Source organism: Phalaenopsis equestris, unplaced genomic scaffold, assembly GCF_001263595.1.
Source record: "Phalaenopsis equestris unplaced genomic scaffold, ASM126359v1 Scaffold000392, whole genome shotgun sequence".
In the NCBI taxonomy this organism is placed as follows: domain Eukaryota; kingdom Viridiplantae; phylum Streptophyta; class Magnoliopsida; order Asparagales; family Orchidaceae; genus Phalaenopsis; species Phalaenopsis equestris.
The window spans coordinates 122,473-144,335 of NW_018164834.1; the positions used below are offsets into that span (position 1 = coordinate 122,473).

A 21,863-nucleotide genomic window follows, 5' to 3' on the forward strand; every position below is an offset into this window, starting at 1 on the left:
AATATATATATATAGGCTATTTGATCAGAAAAATTAAGTATAAATAAAAATTAAAAAAAATTAAAAGTTAACTATTTGATCAATATGAAAATTACTATAATGTAGACTTTTAAAGTTTCTAAAATACATCCTCTAATTTTTTCAATTACATTTTGATTATTTTTTATCCTTACAAATTTTCAAATAAATCACAAGAGCAAAGCATTCTTGGTAAAATATATGGATGTAAAATAGCTGAGCTTGAGCCACTCTAGACATGAGCTTAATTAATTAATCGACTTCAAGCTCGAGCTTAAATATATAAATTTAAGCCAACTCGAATTTATTATAAAAAAAGAGCAATATATATTAATTTATGTTAGTATTATAAGTAGATGACAAATAGAACAATTATTAAATAAATAATAGGAAATCACTTGATCTGAAATATTAAATATTATTCTTAAAATATTTTTAATAATTATTAAGATTTAATATATTTTGAGATTTAAAGTTCAATTCACAAGCCACTTATCGTATTGAGATCTAGCTGGCTCCCTAGCCAATGAGCCAGCTCGCTCGCTTACACCCTTAGCTACAATCACCTCTAATGACCTCCACGTACAGCCACCCACTTTCCACCTACCACCATTCATCACCACCTTATCAATATCGCTTAACTTTATTTTCAATTTCATTTTTGCTTGAAATCCAAAACACAAAAACTAATCTTTTGTATTAGTTTTGCAATAAAAGAACAGTTTTGATTACTTCAAATATCAAATATACCACATTTATTTCATGTTGCAATCCTCTTTCACTCAAATAAACAGTCGCATATAATATTTTAAATTTTAAAAAATATAAATTTATAGAACATTTTTTCATCATATAAAAATTTAGAGACATACCCCTTGAGCCTAATTATGACAGATTATTATTGAAATACTTAAAATTTGTGCAATTAAAAAAGGGCTAATAAGCTAAATTAAAACTCTCAATTATTTACATGAAATTATTTTAATTCTAGAGTTTATAAAAGTACCCAAATAATTCCTACTCTTTAAATTATGGCTGAAACAATCCACATGAAAAAATATTAAAGATCAATGTTCAAATAATTAAAAATTATTTTGACACTTCTATAAATTCTGAGACTATTTTTTTACTAAAAAGAGAAGAAAATCTCACTAAAGCTTTCGTTTTATTAGTATTTTAGGTTTAATGATTTCTAAAAATGTGTTTGTAACTTGATAATTTTGATAGAACATTGATTTGTTACTAATACGAAACAATCACCTTCCTCTTCATCAAAATAAAGACTTCAAAGTCTACCTCACATTTTTTGCAATTAAAAAAAAAAAATAAAAGCATGTCATTATATAAGGAATGTGATTAAGGCCTATTTGGTGCTATTGCTATTTTATATAAAAAATTGTATCAATAACAAAATATGTACACCCACAAGGACAAATGTATAAATAGCACAAATAAATATAAATCATTTATGAGCATTTTCCCTTAAATTAATAAATTAAACAATAGAATTAAAGCTCAAAGCAAACATAATATATGGAATGCTACAAATTGAGTGTCAAAAGACTATTTTTATAAGTTAAAAAAGTGAAAAGAAAATACTTGCTGCAATTTCAAAACTTATATAAGCCCCTCCTCTCAGTTTCCTGTGTTCCTAAAAAGAAAAGGGGCATTTACATACATACCCACCCAATTCCAATGTATTTACACAAGTACCATCAATTTTTTTTTTTTTTTTTTTACATTTATACCAGCCAAATTTTTCATATGGGCATTTACATACATACCCACCCAATTCCTATGTATTTACACAAGTACCATCAAAAAAAAAAATTTTTTTTTTACATTTATATCAGCCAAATTCTTCATACCACATAAAGAAAATGACAGCATTTAACTTTGAAGTGAAATGCACCTTTTCATCCAAAGGTAATGTGGTAAGCATGCAAAAACTGAAGTTTAGGTGTTAGATATGTAAATACATAGTAATACAATAATATGTATTTAAATCTTCAAAAAGAAAAAGAATGGTGCAAAAGTATGGCATGTAAATCTATGTTATCTACAATGGAATTCAAGTTCTCCAAAAGAATCTTCTGAATAGAACATGCAAAATTCATCTTTGTTCATCTAAAAAATAACATTTTGCGCATGGAACAGCATTCATTTATCAAGTTGCAAATCTCACTCTGCAATTGTTCTTATCATCATTTATCAGCTCGGGCGTGCACGGTTTTCTAAGGCAAGGCTTGGCATTCAAGGAAGCATTGCCGCAATCATTTCTACAAATTTCATATTTATAGAACCAAAAGCGCACATTAGCTTTACCAAATATTCTCTTCTTTGTAACATAGTTATAAGCCACAACTGCATCAGCCTGGTGCAGAAAAACTACCTGACCAACTCCGGTGTAGAAGAAAACCTTTGTTCTAGTGTGATCCAATGGCCCGAAAACACTGAACTTCTTCTCAAGTTCTTCTTTCGAGGGCAGACTATAATCCTTTGGGAACTTCATATTCAACAAAACCGACACTGACGAATCTATGCGGTTTTTACGATCCAAAGGCTTCGATCTGTTGTTCCTCATCAATGGTGAAATATAAAAAGCTTTGGGGTTTGACTCAAAATGGTGATTTCGAGGTCTATTTCTATAACAAATCTTAGAGACATGCCCGGAATATTTCAAAAAAGGTTGGTTTTGAACAAAAAGAGCTCTATCAATCACATTATGGACATTAACAGATGATGCAAAGGTTTCAGTGCATGGAAGTGACATTTGGGTAGATTTGTAATTTTTAGATGTAGTGAGTTCATAAAGCTTTCTTTTATTGGGAGAAATCTGCAGAGAAGTTTCGGCAAAAGGAGCCATCTCAGGAATCAAAGCAATACTTTGAGCAGTATTAGTGGGGTTAAAGCATTTCAAAGCATTGAAGGGAGAATATATACTGCATTTGTTGATAGGAAGGTTGTGCAATCGCCCAGTATACAATGGCACGGTCCGTAGCAATGTGCTTTCCGATGAAGATAGAACCTGAACTGAGTCGCATGAATCACCGCGAGCAGGAACACGAATGTTTCGGTCTCGCGTTAAATTTTCTAGGTTTGGCGCTATAGATCGAACAAAACTAACCTACCTGGAGACTATGATTAGGGCAAGTCTGAGGCGAAGACATACCGAGTTCGCTATTCGAAGAAGTTGCTGATGCGCCTTCTGTGCATGAAAGCAAGATACTCGCATCACTTGTATTTTCGTGTAAAGCTGTATGTGTTGACTCAGTCGCATTGGTGTCCGACTGATGCTGATCATAGATCGGAGATTCAAACTTCTCATCTGTATCAAACATACATAAATCTACCATGTTTAACACACACATCTCGCTGCCCTCGTGCATATTCAAGTCTAACAACTGGTATTCCTCTTGTGGTTTAATGGAAACATCAAACTTTTGATCCATAGTCCTTCTGTGATATAGCTCATCCTCGGATGTGAAGTCCGGTAGTTCGAGATCAACTAATACATCAAATGTGAGTGAGCGAAAAACGTGCAGTAGCTTTAAAGGTATTGCAGTGCATACAATAAGAGAAATGTTATGTGACGAGAAATGTTGAAACGAGAAAATTTGAATGATGGAGTGAATGCTAATTTTCAAAATGAATGCATGTTATCCCTTGAAGCAACCATGCGATAAAATGGGATCAATAAAAAGGAGTTACAATAAGATTTATCTTTAAGGTTATAGCGGCTCACTAAAGAAAGCAAATATAGCTGGAAAAGTTTGGGGAAGAAGCGTAAGATTGTCTCGACATCATCACTAACAAAGTAACAACTTTATCAGTCATCAAATTTTATTTGTTCTTATTAAGTCATGCTTGAGGTGTTGAATATATTCATAGAAACCAATTTGAAAAACTTTTATCCATATAATCATAGCTCTACCTGTTATCCATCCTAATTATTTGATGATAATTTTATCTACCTGTCTAATGAGGGTATTAAATATTCTTCGCTGCACTGCACATATCCAAACCATCTAACATTATTTCAACAACCATATCTTCAATAAATTTCACAGAAAATATAACCATTCCCTAATTTATCTGTCCTAGTCTTGCAACATGCATCATAATATTCTCAAATTGGTTGAGGTGAACTTAGCTATTAACGACTTTTTAATGGGCCAACACCGGATTCACATTGCATAACCAACCTACTAGAAGTAAAAAATTCATGTCTAAACCACTATGTTATTATGCAATAACGCTCCTTAAACACTTATGCTTTTTAATCATCAAACCCAAAATCCAAAAATAATATCATTTAAATCCAAAATTCTGTATGTATAATAGATCAAAATGGATTTATTAAAGGCACTAGATACAGCCACAAGGTAGACCATCCAATGCTAGGTGCTAGATTGAACAAAGTGAGGAGCTAAAAGCTTTCATCAAATTTAAATATGAGGAAAACTTTTTAGACAATGTAATATAAAAATCACCACAATGAAATAGAAAATAAAATAGGAAAAAAGATACATTTCCAAGTTGTCGTTCCAAATTCCAAAACGATAATATTAGGAAATAAATTGTAAAAATAAAGCGTCAGCAAGGTTCAAAAGTCATATTTCAAGTATAAACAAATGATTAAAAACATAAGTTGATAACTTTCATAGATAAATGAAATATTTGTTAATTCTATTACATATTCTTTACACGCATGTCAATGACAAAATATAATGCATGTTATAGCTCATAGTGCAGCATAACAGAACTCGTGTTAATGCATTGCAAGGCGTAGCGCACACAGCAAATGGTGGTGCACTTTTTTGTTTTTTTTTTTTTTTTTTTTTTTTTTTTTTTTTGGCTGATTGATTTATTAAAATTATTCCAACGAATAAAAAAACTTTACTCAAGTTTAGATAAAGCATAATGAGGCTTTTGATTATATACAGTTCAGCTCTCAGCAAACATGTTTTTACTATTATCCAGTTGAAGAAACATGATGATTCTGTACGTAGCAAAAAAAAAAGCAAAAAAAAAGCAAAAAACAAAATCATTACCTACCTTAACATCAAAGGTTTTACCTTGCAACTCTCAAGTGCTGGATGATAGACTATAAGAAAAAGCTTACATAAAGAATAAACAACCATTTTTTGTCATTTTTAGATAAGAAACAAGACTATACCATACTGTTGATGTACTAATTAAGTATGTCTCTTACCTTAAGTTGAGCTTATTAAATGTTTTTTTTTCCAATTTCTATCTTTTATTAAGAAAAATGTAAATACTATTTCTCATATGACACTTTCCTTATACTATAATCACAATCCTTGCACATTTTTTTCTCTTTCCAAGTCATCTAAATATCCATTAATGTTTCAAAGTTTTCCTTCTAATTTAAATGGTTTGTCTATTCTTACCTGATCTTATTTAACTTTTTGGCATGTGGACATGGGAACATGGGAACATGAGCACCTAATAAATACTTTTAAAAGTATAAAAATAATCAGAAGAGATAGATAAACTATAACATTACTTTCAAGGATTAGCACAAATCGGACTTAAATTTTAATTCTTTATGGTTGCTAAAGGGCTATAGTATCTACTCCCCTTGCCCTTTTTACACTATTCATGTTTTACCTTTAGTTGTTTATATTTCATTTCTTAATGAAACAAAACTTCGGGCTTGGCTTGGATAAAGGATAATTTCTGAAGGCCAAGTCATCAATCAAAGATGCTTAATATAAGATTGGCATTATATCAAGTTTTGGACTAATTTATCAAGATTAAAAATCGTACTTAGTCTTCTCCATTTCAAATTGATTGAATATATTTCCTAGTCTTGTTGCTTCATCTCTATATCCCCACATCTCCATTAACAATGACATGAGTTCCTATGATACCATTCAAAAGTTTTTACTAATTTATGTTATATTTATTTGATATTAATAAGAATTCTTTTGAATTTGATTTGATATTCATAAATTTTTAATATTTCAAATAATTTTTAAAAAAACATGTGCTGCGCTATACATTACAGCTTCATAGGATCTTAGTATTATAGTGTGTTTATTCAGTAGTGACATCTATGCTCATACCCTCTTCTCCATAATGGAACTTACAGCTCTCTATCTAATAATTGAGGATGCATGCATTAAAAAATAATAAAACTATTTGCATCATAGGGCAAGCGATTGGGCGCCTGGCCCCTTACACATTAGTGCTCACCTAGCAAGCCTTAGTAATGGGACCCACTTGGTAGATGTTTGAAGATTTCGAGCCTCACCTCACCTCGCTTAGGCACGCTTTAGATGATATTGGATCAAATATATTTAAAACATCACTTTATCTTCTAATAATATTGACTACTAATTGTTAATACAAACCCCACTAAAATTGGACATCATTGATCATATATAAAACCTCTATTCTACTAACCTTAAGTCATCTATATTCTAAATTAGTTTTACTTCACATTTTCTTAACATAAAAATTTAAGGTAGGCCAAATAGGCGCCATCAATATCATCTCAACTAGATTGTGACTGGCATTCATATTACTGCAACATAATATAGCAATGAACCAAAAAAATCTATTTTTTATCCACATGAGTTCGCCATCTTTATAATATCAGCCGCTTAATTCAGTTGGTAATCACAAAACATTTTAATTTTGATCTATCTAGTAAAAGAAAATAAGACTGTATAGTTCCTTTGACTTTTCCAGAGAGAAAAATAGGCTTCTACAGTATAGTAGCCTTAAATTATTTATACAGTGAAACACCCACAAATATTATCACGCCAATAAGACAATAACAAACTGAAAAGTGATAGAAGTTGAATGTGCCGCCCAATACAACTGCTAATGATTCTTTTATGTAAAGAGAAATGAGATGGGAAGTTATTCCTAGAATTATTAGTGAAAAGCAGGAAAATAATAAGGGAATTTTACATACATATCACACAATTCTTATGTATTTGCATACCTAACAACTAAAATTTATTTTTAAACTTATAACAGTTTGATGCCATAAACAATCGAATGAAAAGGTGCATTACAACAACAACAACAACAAAGCCTTAATCCCACTACGTGGGGATTAAGGCTTCCACTTTTAAAAATTTAATAATGGTGTATTTTTTTATATGATGTTAATTTTTTTAGTGCTATGCATGTAAATATAAAAGTATTGGAGTTAGACATGTAAATACATAAGAATTATGTGGTACTTTTGTAAATGCATGCATTAATCATTCCTTACACAAGGCAAAGAGCAAACAACATACATAAGGGCAGAGTAGTGTATTAACAAGACAACTAAAATATAAAAATAAATGATACAGACCAAAAGAAAACCCAAACATGCATTGACCTTAGGATTCATTATATACAATTTTTCTAATAAGAACAAATCAACCTAACATGTTCTACAACAACAACAACAACAACAACAAATACCTAACATGTTCATAAATAAAATAAAATAAAATAAAATAAAAAATAAAGAATTTTCCTACATTACCATAAGCTCTAAAAAAACTGCAACAATGTGCTTCAAAATCTTTATTGATAGGGCTTTAAGCTCCACCTGAGCTGCACTTGTTTTTTTTTATTGAAAATGGCGCTTCAATGAAAGTTTAAGGAACTTCCATTGCAAACTCGTAGAATGGAAATAAAACGAGGGCAAGCAAAAAATTAGGTGCATAATAACAAGTAGAAATACTTCAAATGGACTTTCTATGTGCTTGTACATTGACATAGATTTACAGTTTTCTAGTCAGCAGGAGGGTATTTCTACGTTTCTAATACTAAAGAATAATACAACAACAATAAGCCTTTATCCACTAATCGGGGTTGGCTACATGAATCTTTTTTCTCCATTATCTCCTATTGAGTGTCATATGTTCATCTAATTCAAATAAATTAAGATCATTTCTTTATACAACAAACCCAAGTCTTTTAGTTCTACTTCTACCTCTCTTAACATAAATCAGATATAAAGCATCGACTCTCCTAACCGAATCATCAGAAGGTCAGCGCTTAATGTGACCAAACCATCTAAGACGACTCTCTCTAATCTTGCCTACCACTGGAGCTACACCAACCCTTCCACGGATATATCTGTTTCGCATTTAGTCTCAAAGAGTCAAGTCACTCATTCACCTAAGCATTCTCATCTCAGCAACATTCAACTTAGTTATATGCTTCTCTTTTATAAGCCAACATTCTGTGTATAATGCATTGCAGGTCTCACTACCATCTTATAAAATTTTCCATTAAGTCAAAGCGGTACTTTTCTATCACACAATAGGCCCGATGCATTCCTCCATTTCAACCATCCAACTTGAATTCTACTAATAAAATCCCCATCTATATCAGCCTAAAAACTAATAATACAATATAAATGGATAAACTTACATATTAAAATTCACTATATTGTGTGCCTTAAATGATTTGGAGTTATACTTCAAGAATCAAACCAATAATGTTAGAGAATTTTCCATATGTAACACAAAATTCTTAAACACAGAATTCTTATACAAATCTCACACCAAAATTTTCATATTTACATACATAGCACTTTGGTGCTTTAAACTTGTGCATGAAAAGGTGTATTTCAATTATGGGTGTAAACGAGTCGAGTCGAGCTCGAGCCATGCCCTTATCGAGCTTGGCTTGTTTACCAAATTGTGAGCTCAACTTGGGAGACGAGCTTGAATGGCGAGCTCGAATCGAGCTTGAATGGCAAGCTCGAGCTCGGCTCATAAAAGTAGCAAAGGGCTAGCGAGCTCTAACTAAAAATACAATTTTTACGGAAGATGACCGGAAAAGGTATTGGTGGTTGGAGGAGGATGCAGCGAAGCTCACCAAAAATGTATTGAAATTACTAATGATAGGCTAATCGAGCCAGCTCACGAGCCAACGAGTTGAGCTAGGACAAGCTCAGCTCGTGGCTCGATAAGCTTGGCTCGCCACCTTGTTAACAAGATGAGCTCGAGCCAGCTTGGCTCATTTACACCCCAAATTCCAAGGAAGACATTGATAAACTATAATCAGTTGTTCTAACTACACAGAAGCATCACAAGTGCAATAATAAAAAATCATAAACAATTAAACATTGTACAGAAAACTCTACAGGGCATCTTAAAGAAGAAAAGACTGAAAATGGAGATATCCATCATACCTTCAATCTCATGACTATCTAAACTATCCTCCTCGAACTCCCAATCTGGCTGATAAAACCAAGACGGCTTCACCGAAACAAATTTTCGAAAAGCAAGCAGCTGAGCCACAGCCTTACCATCAACACACAGATTAACAGCCATATCATGAACAAAATTCAAAACAGCTTCTGTGCAAAACCCTTCATCTACTTCACTCGTATTGCACACTACCAAAGCACAACGAAAGGAATTTAAAGCAGCCGAAACCCTAACCACAGTCGCGAACTCCTCCCCAACAACTCGCGGCGAAACAGCCTTATCAAGCAGGAAACGTTGGATCTCCTCTGGATTGAATCCCTTCTTCACAGCCAATGATCCATCTTTATCTACAGCAGAAACTCTACAGCAACACTTCAAACCCACCGCAATGCTCCCCGCCAGCTCATCCAGTGCAAGACCGATCTCATTAGATAACTTCATTCCCACCATTTTTATCATTCGAGGATAAGCCTCTTCGAATCGAAGGATGTCGGACGAGCTGAAGCAGCGGGTTTTATTGCAGCCGAAGAAGGATACCGACATAAGGGGTCCCTTACAGCTCTCGATTTGGCCGGGCCACCATGTTAGAGGGTAAGCCATTGCCCATACGAAGTCCCCAATCACTACACTTCGGAGGGGTGAGCGCTTCCTTCTTTTGGCTGACTTACATTTCATGGAACGCCGACGCTCGGCCGAAGAAGGGTGGACCGAGTGGCCGTCGATGGGAGAAGCGCCATGAAGAAGGGATTTGAAGAGATCCGCTAGGGTCAAGGAATCTCCCTCGTCCATTCGGTTCGTTCGAGGAAGAAACCCTAAAGGGCGGGAGGGACTGCTACGGCGGCAGCGGCATTAGAATCGGAATGCGCCTTTATAAAGGGAACATTTACAAACATTTTATAATTTTACCATATTGCCATATTTTATAATTTATATTATTGATTAAGCTTTTATATTTTATTTAAATATTAAATGAATAGTAAGCTCTGTGAAGTTATTTCAAATGGTATTTGGACTTTAACTTGGGTTATTAATACTCCTCTTCAATGTATTCAAGCATTTTATAATATTCATATTATTAATGATATTAGTTGCCGTTGGAATAATAGGAGTCATTACTCACATAAATCTGTTTATTTTCGTTTGCATGATTATCTGTCTGATTGATACAAGATGGTGTGGTTAAAGTTCAATTAAATTTGTCATTCATGCTTGGAAGATTGTTCAAAATGGCTTCAAGACATGCCGTATTCTCAATTATGAGGCATTAATATTAGTTTTCTATATGTTTTATGTTAAACTGAAACTCGTAATTATTTATTTTTATGCTATTTTTCCCATCATCTTCTTTACAAATCTCAATTATTTGACGTGAATCTTGAGACATGACATGGATCTTGAGATGATTTTTTAAGCAAAAAATATTCAAACATTGATAAAAAGTCATCTAGAACTCTGATTTCAGCAAACTTACAATCAAATTGATCCGTTCAACAAGAAAAACCTAATTTTACCAAAGTTGGTCCAATCCGAACAAATCAAACATGGATCAAGTCATTAAATTTCTTTTGAAAGTTTTCTGTACATATTTGAAAGGTCAAACAAATGCAGATTTTGACGAGTCTACAGTCAAATCGAGCGTCTTGACAAGAAGAATCTAATGAGCCCAAGATCACTCAAGTTTGACATTATTAAAGCATTCAAATGTTTAACAAATATCATCTGATTGAGAAAAGTTTTATGAGTCGTCTGATCATAGTGATTTATATTCTTGCATTAATTGCACTTAATTCTATAAATATAGTCACATCCCATTCTCAAGGGGGATAGGAGAGCTTGAGGGTTTAGAGAAAACTTAATGCCCTGAGAATAAGCTAAAATCCAACACCATCTATGCCACCATCGATCGACGTCGATTGAACATTGTCGACACTAGTCAACCACCATCGACCACCACCGACAGTTGTCAACCATCTTTGACTGTTGCCGACCACCATCTGTCAGTCGCTATCGATCACAATCAGTTGTCACAAGCTCATCAGTACAACGATGTTGTAACTTGGGAAGCTTAGTAACCTTTTATCGTATGTGGAAAAAGTGATTGATATTATAATCATTTTTTTATAGTGAAACAAACTCTTAAATTGGGTCAGGCCCGCATGGTTTTTTCGTTTTTCAGATTTTTCATGTAAAAACATCTTGTGTCATTACTAATTTTATTTTCTCTTCTGAATGTGTGCTGAATCTTCGCACCACGCTAAACCAATAATCTGTCACTATGCTGCCCCAAATTTTCTTGCACGCATCAATGCCAAATGGATACTTCTTCATCAAATAATATCTTTCAAGGGTTTATCATGATACAATTGAACGAAATAACAGGATTTTTATGAGCCATTTTACTCCTATAGTGATTCTTGTTCATACTATTCACTGGTTAATTAAGGAGAATGGTAGAAAGTAGAAGTTTAAGCATCATATTTCTTCTTACTTAGAGAATTTGTATAATCTTTAAGATTTAATTTTTCTCTAGTTTTTCCTTTCAAGTCCTTTTGATTTTCTTCTCTGGTTTTCTTTTGTGTTTTTGTTTCATGACCATTCATTAAGACTAAGATGTTCAATTGCATATTTTAAATTTTATATATATATATATCTATATATATATATATATATATAATGATATTGGATGGAGACTTGATGTTCTTTTTTTCTTTCATATATACATTTATCTTTTTACTTGAATGCATGTCTTCATTGTGCTTTTGAGAGATGTGATCACATTTTGCTTTTATTTATGACTGTGACTTCATTTTGTTAGTTTAAGTTTAGTGTTCTCTGTATTAGAATTACTGATCTATGATAGAGAAGCATCATCTCCATGAATTCTAAAATATTATTAAACGAGCTGCTAATCAATAAGCATGAAAATCTTAACATGAACCAACTTTCTAATCTAGTTGGAGTTGAGCTCGAATAAACTTGATCGTCGACATGATCAGCTCAATCTTAAAAAATATGATGGAGTTTGAGCCGAGTTTGAATAAAGCTTTTTATGAATGAGCCCGAACTCGAGCAAACCCTTGTTTTGCTTTTGTTCATTTGAGCTCCCAATGCCATGCTATTAATTTAAGGCTTTAAGATTCATGTCAAGGGTGAAAAGAATTTTTATTTAGTGGACCCAAAAAAAAAAATGTGTTCTTCATTTCACATATTTAAATCAAATGTTTTAGAACGAATTGCTTATCAATAAATTAAAAAAAAAAAACAATCAACTAATTATGTTAGAGGATGGCGTTAGAAAAAAGATTAATTTTCAAAAGAAGCCGACAATTACATCTATTTAGCTTGAAATTTTGATTAATTTCAGATCATGTAATTTGATTTAAGTTGATTTCCATATCTATTTTAAAGTCAACTTTTAATATGCATTAAGATTACATATATAGCCCTCTTTTCTTATGCATTTACAAATCTAACACCTAAGTGTGTGTGTGTGTGTGTGTGCGCGCGCGCGCGTGCATGCATGCACACGAGCCCGTACTGAGGCCTATTGGTAGAACAATCTCTCTTGAAGGTCGTAAGACCCCTCAGGTAACGGGTTCGCATTCGTTCATGTATAGAATTTTATACTCGAATATTTAACACACCTGAGGATAACTAAGGCTCGACTAATAACCTTTGGCAATTCCTTTTAAGATAATTATGAACCATAATGTCCAATACACTAATAAAATAAGAGCAAATAAATTAATACACATTTATATTTTTTAAGACATCTTCATTTTTTTTATAATGAGTTTAAAATTAATAATATCTTAAGGTTTAAAATAAATTACTAATAAGAATAAATCACATATATTTCATAAATATAATAGCTTCTAAATGAATTATGACAAATAATAAGGATTAAAAAAACTAAATGTTCTCGTCAACTAGCAATTTATATAAAATGCAGGAAGATTTACAGACATTCCACTTAATTCCCATTTATTTATACACCTATAACCTAAACATATATTTACAGGCATACCTCTGAAAAAGCGTATTTTATTTTTAATAATTAAAATGACGATATTTTTTTATGTGAAATGAAATATTTGAATGATATAAATGTAACATGTAAAGTGTAAGTGTTACAAATAGGTAGGAATTGGGTGGTATGTATGTAAATGCCTCAAAAATTTAATTAGATGTTTAGGGAAATTAATTAAAGTGACACTTAGTGTAAGCATTGCCCAAATTTACACATAAAAAACCAAAATTTATTGTAAAGTAAAACAATAAGAAACAACCCGGTTTGATAAGGCGGCCTAAAATGTATGAATGTGTTTGACAAGGAGGCCTAAAATGCTTATCATTGTTTCAGGCCTAAAATGTATGAATGTGTTGACAAGGAGGCCTAAAATGTCACAAAAGAGTAAAAATGAAATTTTACAATAATTTCAAAAATGGAATGCTAGAAGAATCACATCAACACTAAAAACCAAATAGAAAAATAAAATTTATTCCGAAAAAGACATTAAAAATTACAAGAATAAACTCAGAAACTAGCTTGAATGAAATATTTTACAATGGGGTTGGTCGCCGTTTCAGTCTCGGCATACCCCAGCCGAAGCAGCCTCCTATACAAAATCCTTATCGATTGAGCTAAGAAGCTATCGATCTCGTTTAGGAGGCAAGCCACCGATCCGAGAGATGTCAAGCGCCTATTAGTTGCTTTCTCGCGGGTCTTCATATGATCGTTCGGGCAGTCAACCCCGCCATTCTTGCTCGAGAGTCAGCCACCCTCGACTGACGCCTGGGCAGCCGCCGCGGGCATATCACAATCAAATTCTCACCCACATCCGCTGAGGCAAGTCATCATCCAGGGTTAGTGAAGTCGGGTCATCGACAGTCTTGCACAAAGAGATAATGTAAAAAAAAATAAAAAACAAAAAAAAAACTTTCGAAAAAATCAAAATCTAACAAATAAGACACGAGTTCCTAATAACAAAGAGTCACTCTCACAATACGACAACAGAGCACCGACAACTTCTTGTGCGGTTCGTTTGATTTGTGGGTCATGTGCCGCAACAGAAGATTGAGCCGAAGATTTTTGGTCGCCTTGAACATTCCTCCGTTTAGTGCATGGGAAGGAATCATATCCTACATAATCCTCCAACGCAACCATTTTTTTCTTCTTAATAACAATTTTCTTCTTCCTTTCACCTTCTAGGCAGTATCGCTCCATCAGTCCTTTAGCCTCCCGAAGGAAACACGAAGCAAATATTTGTTTGGGGCATCGTCTGAGGAATTTGACACATTCATCATCACAAAACTCAAAAGCCAAACAATTCGAGAGGGATCACAGAGCAAATAAAGAATGAGAAGAGTCCTATTTGGGCTTATTTATAAGAATCAAAGACAAAAATTTAAGAATTTCAATTATTAAATCATATATTAATAATAAATGTGACTTATTCTTGTATTAAATTATCTTATTCTTATTGCAACGTCGCTTTCAAGAAATTAAAGAATCAGGGAACTAAATCTCCCTAAAATGTGTACATAAAAATGTGATAGTATTGATCCTAAGGAGATCTAACGGTACAGAAGAAAAAAGTATGTTGAATGAGGCCCCATCCAGAAAAAAAATCATAAGGGTCAATTGCTCGATCGAATGAAGTTGTAAGAGCAAAAGCAAATAAGACCAAAAGTCAACCACATCACCATACAAATCAAAGATGATCATATGATTCAGGAACGAGCTTCGACCTCACAAGAAAGACCGGAGAATCATTTTATGAAAAAAAACATGACGTATTACCATTCATTATTATTCACTTCTCTCTCTCTCCACCTCTTACACTCTATTTATTGGATGTGACTAATGGACAAGTCCACAAGAAAGACCGGAGAATCATTTTATGAAAAAAACACAACGTATTATCATTCATTATTATTCACTTCTCTCTCTCTCTCCCCCCTCTTACACTCTATTTCTTGGATGTGACAAATGGACAAGTAGGGCCCTCAAAAGTTATAATTAATGTTAATAAAAAACAAAATGCCCTGCATTTAAATAAACTTTTTTAAGATGCTTTGATATGTTTTCTAAAATTTCATATGATTATTAAGAAAAAAATTATAATTAATTTTAATAAATAACAACAACAGTAATACAGGACCAGTTTCTACTTGAACAGAACTCATTGAACTGTAGCTACTTCCGAAATTCCACATCTAAACCTAAAATACTCAACAATCGATTCCCGGTCATCAGACAAAATCATGGGCTGCTGCTATGCAGTATAAATTACAAAAAAAAAAAGGCCGACCAAATATTTAGAATTTAAGAAGCATTAATACTTCGTGTAAAGTTTTTACCACTCGTGGCTGCTGTTGCTGCAAGTTGAAAGAAAACATTGCTCTTCATGCCTATATATCCTCCATCAATCTGCGCCCTTCTTGCTTCTGAAGCTCTCCTTCATCGAAGCAAACTTCTTCTTGCATTGATTCACTGTCTTCCCCGGAACTGCGGTGGCGACCCGTTCCCAACGCTGGCCGGTCTCCTTCGGAAATGTTTTCAGTGCTTGTATGAGAGCTCTTTCTTGCGTTGACGACCATGTATCCTCCATACCTGAAGAAGCTCCATTAGAAACAGGAGATTCTCTGGCTGGCTCGTCGAGATTCGTCTCCTTTGCTGAAGGTTCTCCGGCTACATCGACAGGTAACCCTTCGGATTCTAATCGAGTCGTAAGAGGTGATGAGATTGATGGAGCGGGCTTTCTCTTCTCCAGGAAAGTACCGAATGAATTCGCGGAGTTTGGTTTCTGCAGAAGAACCGTCTTCGTCGCCTTCAGAATCTCTTCGACGGATCTGCCAGTTCCAATGTATTCGGAAATGACCTCCCACCTCCTCGAAGTTCCCTTGGGGTATTTCTGCACCCCCTTTCTCAGCAACTCAAGTTCCTCCTTATCCCATGGTTTTTCCTTCTTCTCGCTGCATAATATGCTTCCAGGCTTGATTTCTCCAGCATCATGAACTGAAGAGCCATTAGTTTGATCATATTTTCGATCTGGCTGTGCGGCATCGGCATTCGCTTTACTCAATGCGCTATTTAACAAATGAGCTCTTTCAACTCCTTCCTTCCGCTCCAAGCTATCGCACAGATTTCGAATCTGATCCATCTCTAGAGACAAGCATAAGCTTTCGACATTTTCTTCGGAAAGATTAAGCAGAGATTTGGAAACCAAAGTTGAAGAAAGACCACGTAACCGATTCCTCTCCTTCCTTAGAAGCTTCTTCTCCTTCTCTTTCTGCTTCTTCTGATTCAAAGCAGCTTCAGCTGCTCTTTTCTCCTCCTCTTCTTTCCAGCGTCTTTCTTCTTCGGCAGCCCTCGCAGCCTCTTCCTCCTGCAATTTCCTCGCCAGCAACTTCGCCTCCTTTTTCCTTTGCTTTTCGATCTTTTCCTCCTCCTTTCTCCGAAGAATTCTAGGGTCCCGCTTATATGCGTTGTCAACCAGAGCCCGAATACGTCCATATTCTTCTTTCTTCGCTTTCTCTCTAAGCTTCGCATTCTGCCTCTCCATCCATCGTTTATGATCACGGGACTCGGCCTGCTCCAGATCGAACTCATCTGCATGAGGGAACTCTCTCCAACTCTTAAAACCATACCAGAAGTTGTAGAAGCTGTCCACTTCAGCCATTACAGTTTTCTCTTCCCCTAAAGAGGGAACAGGCTGAATTACAGACCACCTCGCATTCCTCAAGAATGCTAGGCCGAATACCTTGAAGAAGTCCTGTGGTTCGCATTCGGTGGGAATTTCATCATCGAACTCATCCGTGGAGTCATAGATCCTTCTCTTTATAGGATCTATTAGAATCTCATATGCTTCTTGAACGGATTTGAAATGGTTTTCGATCTCATCCTTCTTCGCTTGTTTGGCGGCGTCTGTTTCTTCGGCCAGAAGAAGAGCAGCCTGCTTATCGGGGTGATATTTCAAGGCAGTCTCGCGGTAACATTTACGTATCTGCTCCTCGGTGGCTAGAAAACGCAAATGCCCTAACCCTAACAGTGCATAATGATCTTGTTGCTTGTCACCGGAACCAGATTTCTTCTTTTTCGCTTTGTTGCTGTAGAAATCTGACGACGGCATATATGATTGATTTCGGTCATCGGACAATACGCTCTGTTCATCTGTGTCTGTTTCGTCTTCTTCATAGTATCCGAGAAGTTTAAGTGCGGCCGAATGAAATGCATGGCCTGCAGGTTCGTATTTTAAGGCTTTGACAGGAAGGCAATTTGATGAGGAAATCATTGGCTCGCCATCTCGAAGCTCTTCTGAATAGGTGATAAGCGGAGGGTTCTTCATGCCATTCATGATGAAGAAGGTAGAAGAGACCATTGTGCTTCTTGGAGACGGGAACTTTTATAAGGAACTTCTGATGCCGAGTTTTCTGTATTAGAAATGCGAATTAATGAACATCAAGGTTCGAAATAAGCACATTTTCACATATAAAACTGTGCACCTAGCAATATGTATTGGAGCAGTGAACGTAGAGCAGAACTTTTGGGAAAATTTTTTGATCTATTTACAATGGATGCCACCCAATTCTTATGTATTTCTTCAAAGAAAAAAAAAATTCTGAGTGGAAATACTTAAATTGCATACCACCCAATTTTTATGTATTTACGTTTCTAAATCTAAAATTTATTTTTTTCTATAATATCAAATATATCATTAATTTAATTTTTATATATTATTTATTTATTTCAAGCGAAAATGAGACAAACTCGATTGAACAAATTCTTGTCCGTGTTCGGCTCGTTTATAAATCAAGTTAAAAAATTTGTCCATGTTCAGCTCGCTTGTTTAATAAACGAATAAACCAATAGAACACAAGCTACTTACCACCTGCTTTTTTGGCAGCCCTATCCATGTTCATTTTTAATCCACTAAAGTTAACTTACTACTAGTCAACCTAGCTAATAAAGCATTCACAGAAATCAGGTTGTTACAATTAACGACAGAAATTCTAAAAGCCATCATGCACACCCAAATGATCGTTCCAAAGGTTCATACATCAGGCTGAAATCAAGCGACTCCTAATTTTCCAGTGTAAAAAATTCAGAAAAAAAATAAAAAAATAATAATAATAAGTGACATAAATTCAAGTTCGTATATGAAAAGCACTTCTATGAATAAAATTATGGCACTCATCCGTAAATTGACTCTCCATGGCCATGGTTCATGAATTAAAAATTTACCCCTTGCAAGCTTCATCAATGAAGGAAATTGTGTTTGCCTTGTATATTATTCTTCGTTTTCTTTCGTGTACTTCTCATTTTCTTATGAAATATGTCTTCTATATGTTCAAGAAATCATTAAATAAAGATTGTCATTTAAAATTATAAATTTAGGAGTCATATTCTTTGTAAAAAGCTTGGTGGCTTTCCTCTCCCCCAATCTATTGGTTAGGATAGGTTCTACTGCTATATTACTATTTCATCCTATTTGTTTGTTGTTTACCCTTCGCTTTCATCTCAGCTTGTATTTTTAATATTCCCCATCAATCCCTTCAACCCTTGCAAGAGAATTATCAATCTTTATAAGCCGTCCTTACATGCCTCAACACCTCTTAACATCTCCATTTCCTTATTTCTACCACCGCACCCCATCCGAAGCTCTACACGTCAACCCTTGAGCTCCAATCTACTTAGATCTCCACACAAACTAACCAAATCCACTTGAAACTTGGCCACTATTGAAAATCAACATTCCCCAAATATCCTTCACTCCAAAACACACCCAATACTTTATACTCCCTTGCGGCAAAAAAAACACCACTCACTGATCCTTCCGCTTCCAAGTCCACTCCCTCTTCTGCATCAATTGGTATCAAAGCTAATATGAACAAGTGTAAGAAGTCGCATCAACAAGGCTATGCCCAATTACTATCATCCTGATAATACTGGTAAAGTTCTCGCTTGTTTTTTTTTTATAATTGATGGTTATTCATAAGTACATACATAACCTTCGACTTTTTTTTATTTGTTATACACATCAAGTGATCTGATAGGTACTTTAATTTCAACGTGAACAATTTAAAATTCATGTCCCATCTTAAGCCTAAAGAAGACTTGAACAGATGAGGAATAACCTATCAAGGAAAGTGCTCTATATTCCAACTCCACCGAAAACCATCTCAGAAATCATATAAAAAACTATAGAAAAAATCATATTAGAAGAAACATCTAATATTCATATCATTAAAAATTTCTTCGCCATCCCTACTCCATATATAGATTCTTCTGACTCTTCTACATACACAATTTTCCAACAAGCTGTAGATGTTCTAAATAATCTTCCCATAATAATAAATATTTGCAAAGAATTTCATGATAATTATCCTGCAAGAGAAAATATTATTTTTTTGCAGGGTAAAGATATCTTACCTCAAGAAAAACATGCACAAGACTCGACTCTTCAAATAAGAGTTGATTTTAAGAGGGGGAGAGTTGATATAGCCGAGAATGTAATAAAAATTAAAAGGAAATACTAGATTGAATGGTTGGTCTCCTTATCTTCAACTTAAATTAATATATAAGGCTCAACATAATTATATTACTTTTATTTCATGTTGTTATTTTATTTTCAATGAATTGTAATTAAAAAGTAATACGGGTGTATTATTGATGTAAATGTGTACATGCAAACTAGTTCATTTTAAGTCTTCTCATATTAGCTCACTGCAAATCAACAAAGCATTCCAAGAAGTTGTCAGAATCGGCCATGAGAAGTCCAAAAAGCCATTCTCCGCATTCAAATGATTAGGGTTTATGCACTGGATTAGATTAAGGTACTCCATTTCCAAAAAGTACATGTTTAAAGAAGATTTCAGCCAAAAGAAACAAGAGTTGAGTTCTGTGAATTCGAACAACTTTTTCAAGCTTTTTTTTTTTTGAAGAAAACCATAGCCCCATCCATGGATTCTCCATATTGAAGATTCAGAATGAAGAATTCAGCCCTCTCCACGGTTCACGCATGAAGGAACATTGAGCCACTTATTTCTTAAATTCTCCCTACCTCTAGGGATTAAATATTTGAAATAAAAATTGGAGAGTAGTCATCTTCAAAAAAAAAAAATAAAAATAAAAAATAAAATAAAAAACTTGGTGACTATTTCCTTGAGATTAGCTTGGTGACTGTACTCTCTCTTCCTTTGTAGAGGTTGGTTTATCTTTTATTATATGACTATCCTACCTTCTTTGTTTATTCTTTTCCATTCATTTTCATCTCCGCTTGTGTTGTAGAGTTTTCTCATTCAAAGCCTTCAATCACCGTAAAAGAATTATCATTTTGTGTGAGCCCTCTTAAAACAATGCAGAATCTATCCTCCTGATGTTCTGAACCATTTACACAAAACAACATCCCTTGGCATTCATTTCTTCCTTTCCACTGCCTCACCACATACTAAGCTCATAGTTGAGCCCTCACCGTATATTAAGCCTCACACAGCAACCCTAAACTACACTCTAATAGACCTTCACACAAGCTATAGCCTAATTGCACTTGAGCCTTCTTACTACAAATCAAAAGTTAACTTATTAACTATCATGCACCCATACCACCCTATCAAAAACATTTTTCTCTACTACTTCCAATTTCCCGCTTCAAAAGCCTAATCACTTGTTTCTGTTGATTCTTGGATTCTATCTCACTAATTTGTATGCAGAGCTTGCAACTATATATGAACTATATATGAAAGTATCTTCTATAGGCTCTGTAAGACATGCTTTGAAGGTTTCCCTGAAATAACATCTATACTTAAGATTTCTTATGCAAATGAAGAAACAAGGCATATACTTGCCGTTAAGAGTTGTTAGAGTGTACATAAGAAAAAAGAGTATCTCTTGATTTTGAATTCTCTAAAGTATTCTTCAAAAATGGAGAATTACGATATTAGCGAGTAAAATTTGTTAAGTTCCTAGCTACCTTCTTGGTAAATGATATATTGGTGTGAGGCAATTATCAAATATTTTAGTGTTTTGGTGGGCTTCTTCTTTGTTGAGTGTGGGTGAATTTAGATTTGGGAAGTAATAGTGAGTGCTCCTTTCATTGTGTACACCACATATATCTCTATTGTGTTTCCAGTTGATCAAATATTTCGCCTCTTCCGCGAACACCATCTTATTTGACAATAAACCACGGAATCTCATTGTCTTGATTCTTTTTCTTCTCATCCTATTTTGTGCTTACTTTGTGTTACGTTGTGCATCATTCATGTTAATGCTTGTGCTATAAGTTAGATGCTTTCATTCCAACAAATTAGTATCATAGTGGGACTATTAGATATGATGAGGACAAAACTTGAGACCAATAAAAGTGGTGGCAATAGGCTTCATAGAACATATATATTTTTTATGATCAATTTTTTGTTTGGATAAAGTCTTCGAAGAAACAAACAAGGAATAATTATGATTCATATTGGAGCGTCTCATTTCAAGGAACCAAAAAAGGTTGACCTTGTGGATGCAAAAAAAAAAAATTTAGGTGTAAATCAAGCACGAGATATAGGAAAAACTTTAGGAAAAATCTGGAAGAGTAGGTTTTCAGTGAAAAATCTATCGCAATGTCCAGTTGTATCACTGCAGCAATCAGGGTGAGT

General features: G+C 34.2%; 2 protein-coding genes across 4 annotated transcripts in view; both read right to left on the bottom strand.

Moving 5' to 3' along the window:
• Positions 1-2,185: 2,185 nt before the first annotated feature.
• On the bottom strand, positions 2,186-10,069 carry LOC110026666. The gene is made up of 3 exons (XM_020727705.1): positions 9,197-10,069; positions 3,150-3,526; positions 2,186-3,046 (listed from the first exon to the last, which is right to left on the bottom strand). Exons 1-3 carry the CDS (start codon positions 10,002-10,004, stop codon positions 2,186-2,188), a joined length of 2,046 nt encoding a protein of 681 aa, XP_020583364.1. The 5' UTR covers positions 10,005-10,069.
• A 3,662-nt stretch (positions 10,070-13,731) lies between these two features.
• The window catches only part of LOC110026677 (dnaJ homolog subfamily C member 2-like), an 18,279-nt gene continuing 10,147 nt past the window's right edge, over positions 13,732-21,863 (bottom strand). Inside the window, exons 2-3 of one of the 3 annotated variants that reach the window (XR_002294235.1) lie at positions 15,579-17,651; positions 13,732-14,059 (exon numbers count right to left, since the gene is read on the bottom strand). Coding sequence is in view for 1 of the 3 variants with exons in the window: in XM_020727716.1 (XP_020583375.1) it covers positions 15,644-17,599 (1,956 nt within the window). In the remaining 2 variants the exon portion in view is untranslated. Of the gene's footprint in view, positions 14,060-14,090; positions 14,498-15,386; positions 17,652-21,863 lie in introns of those variants that run through there. The other 2 variants (XR_002294236.1, XM_020727716.1) reach the window with 2 other exon arrangements.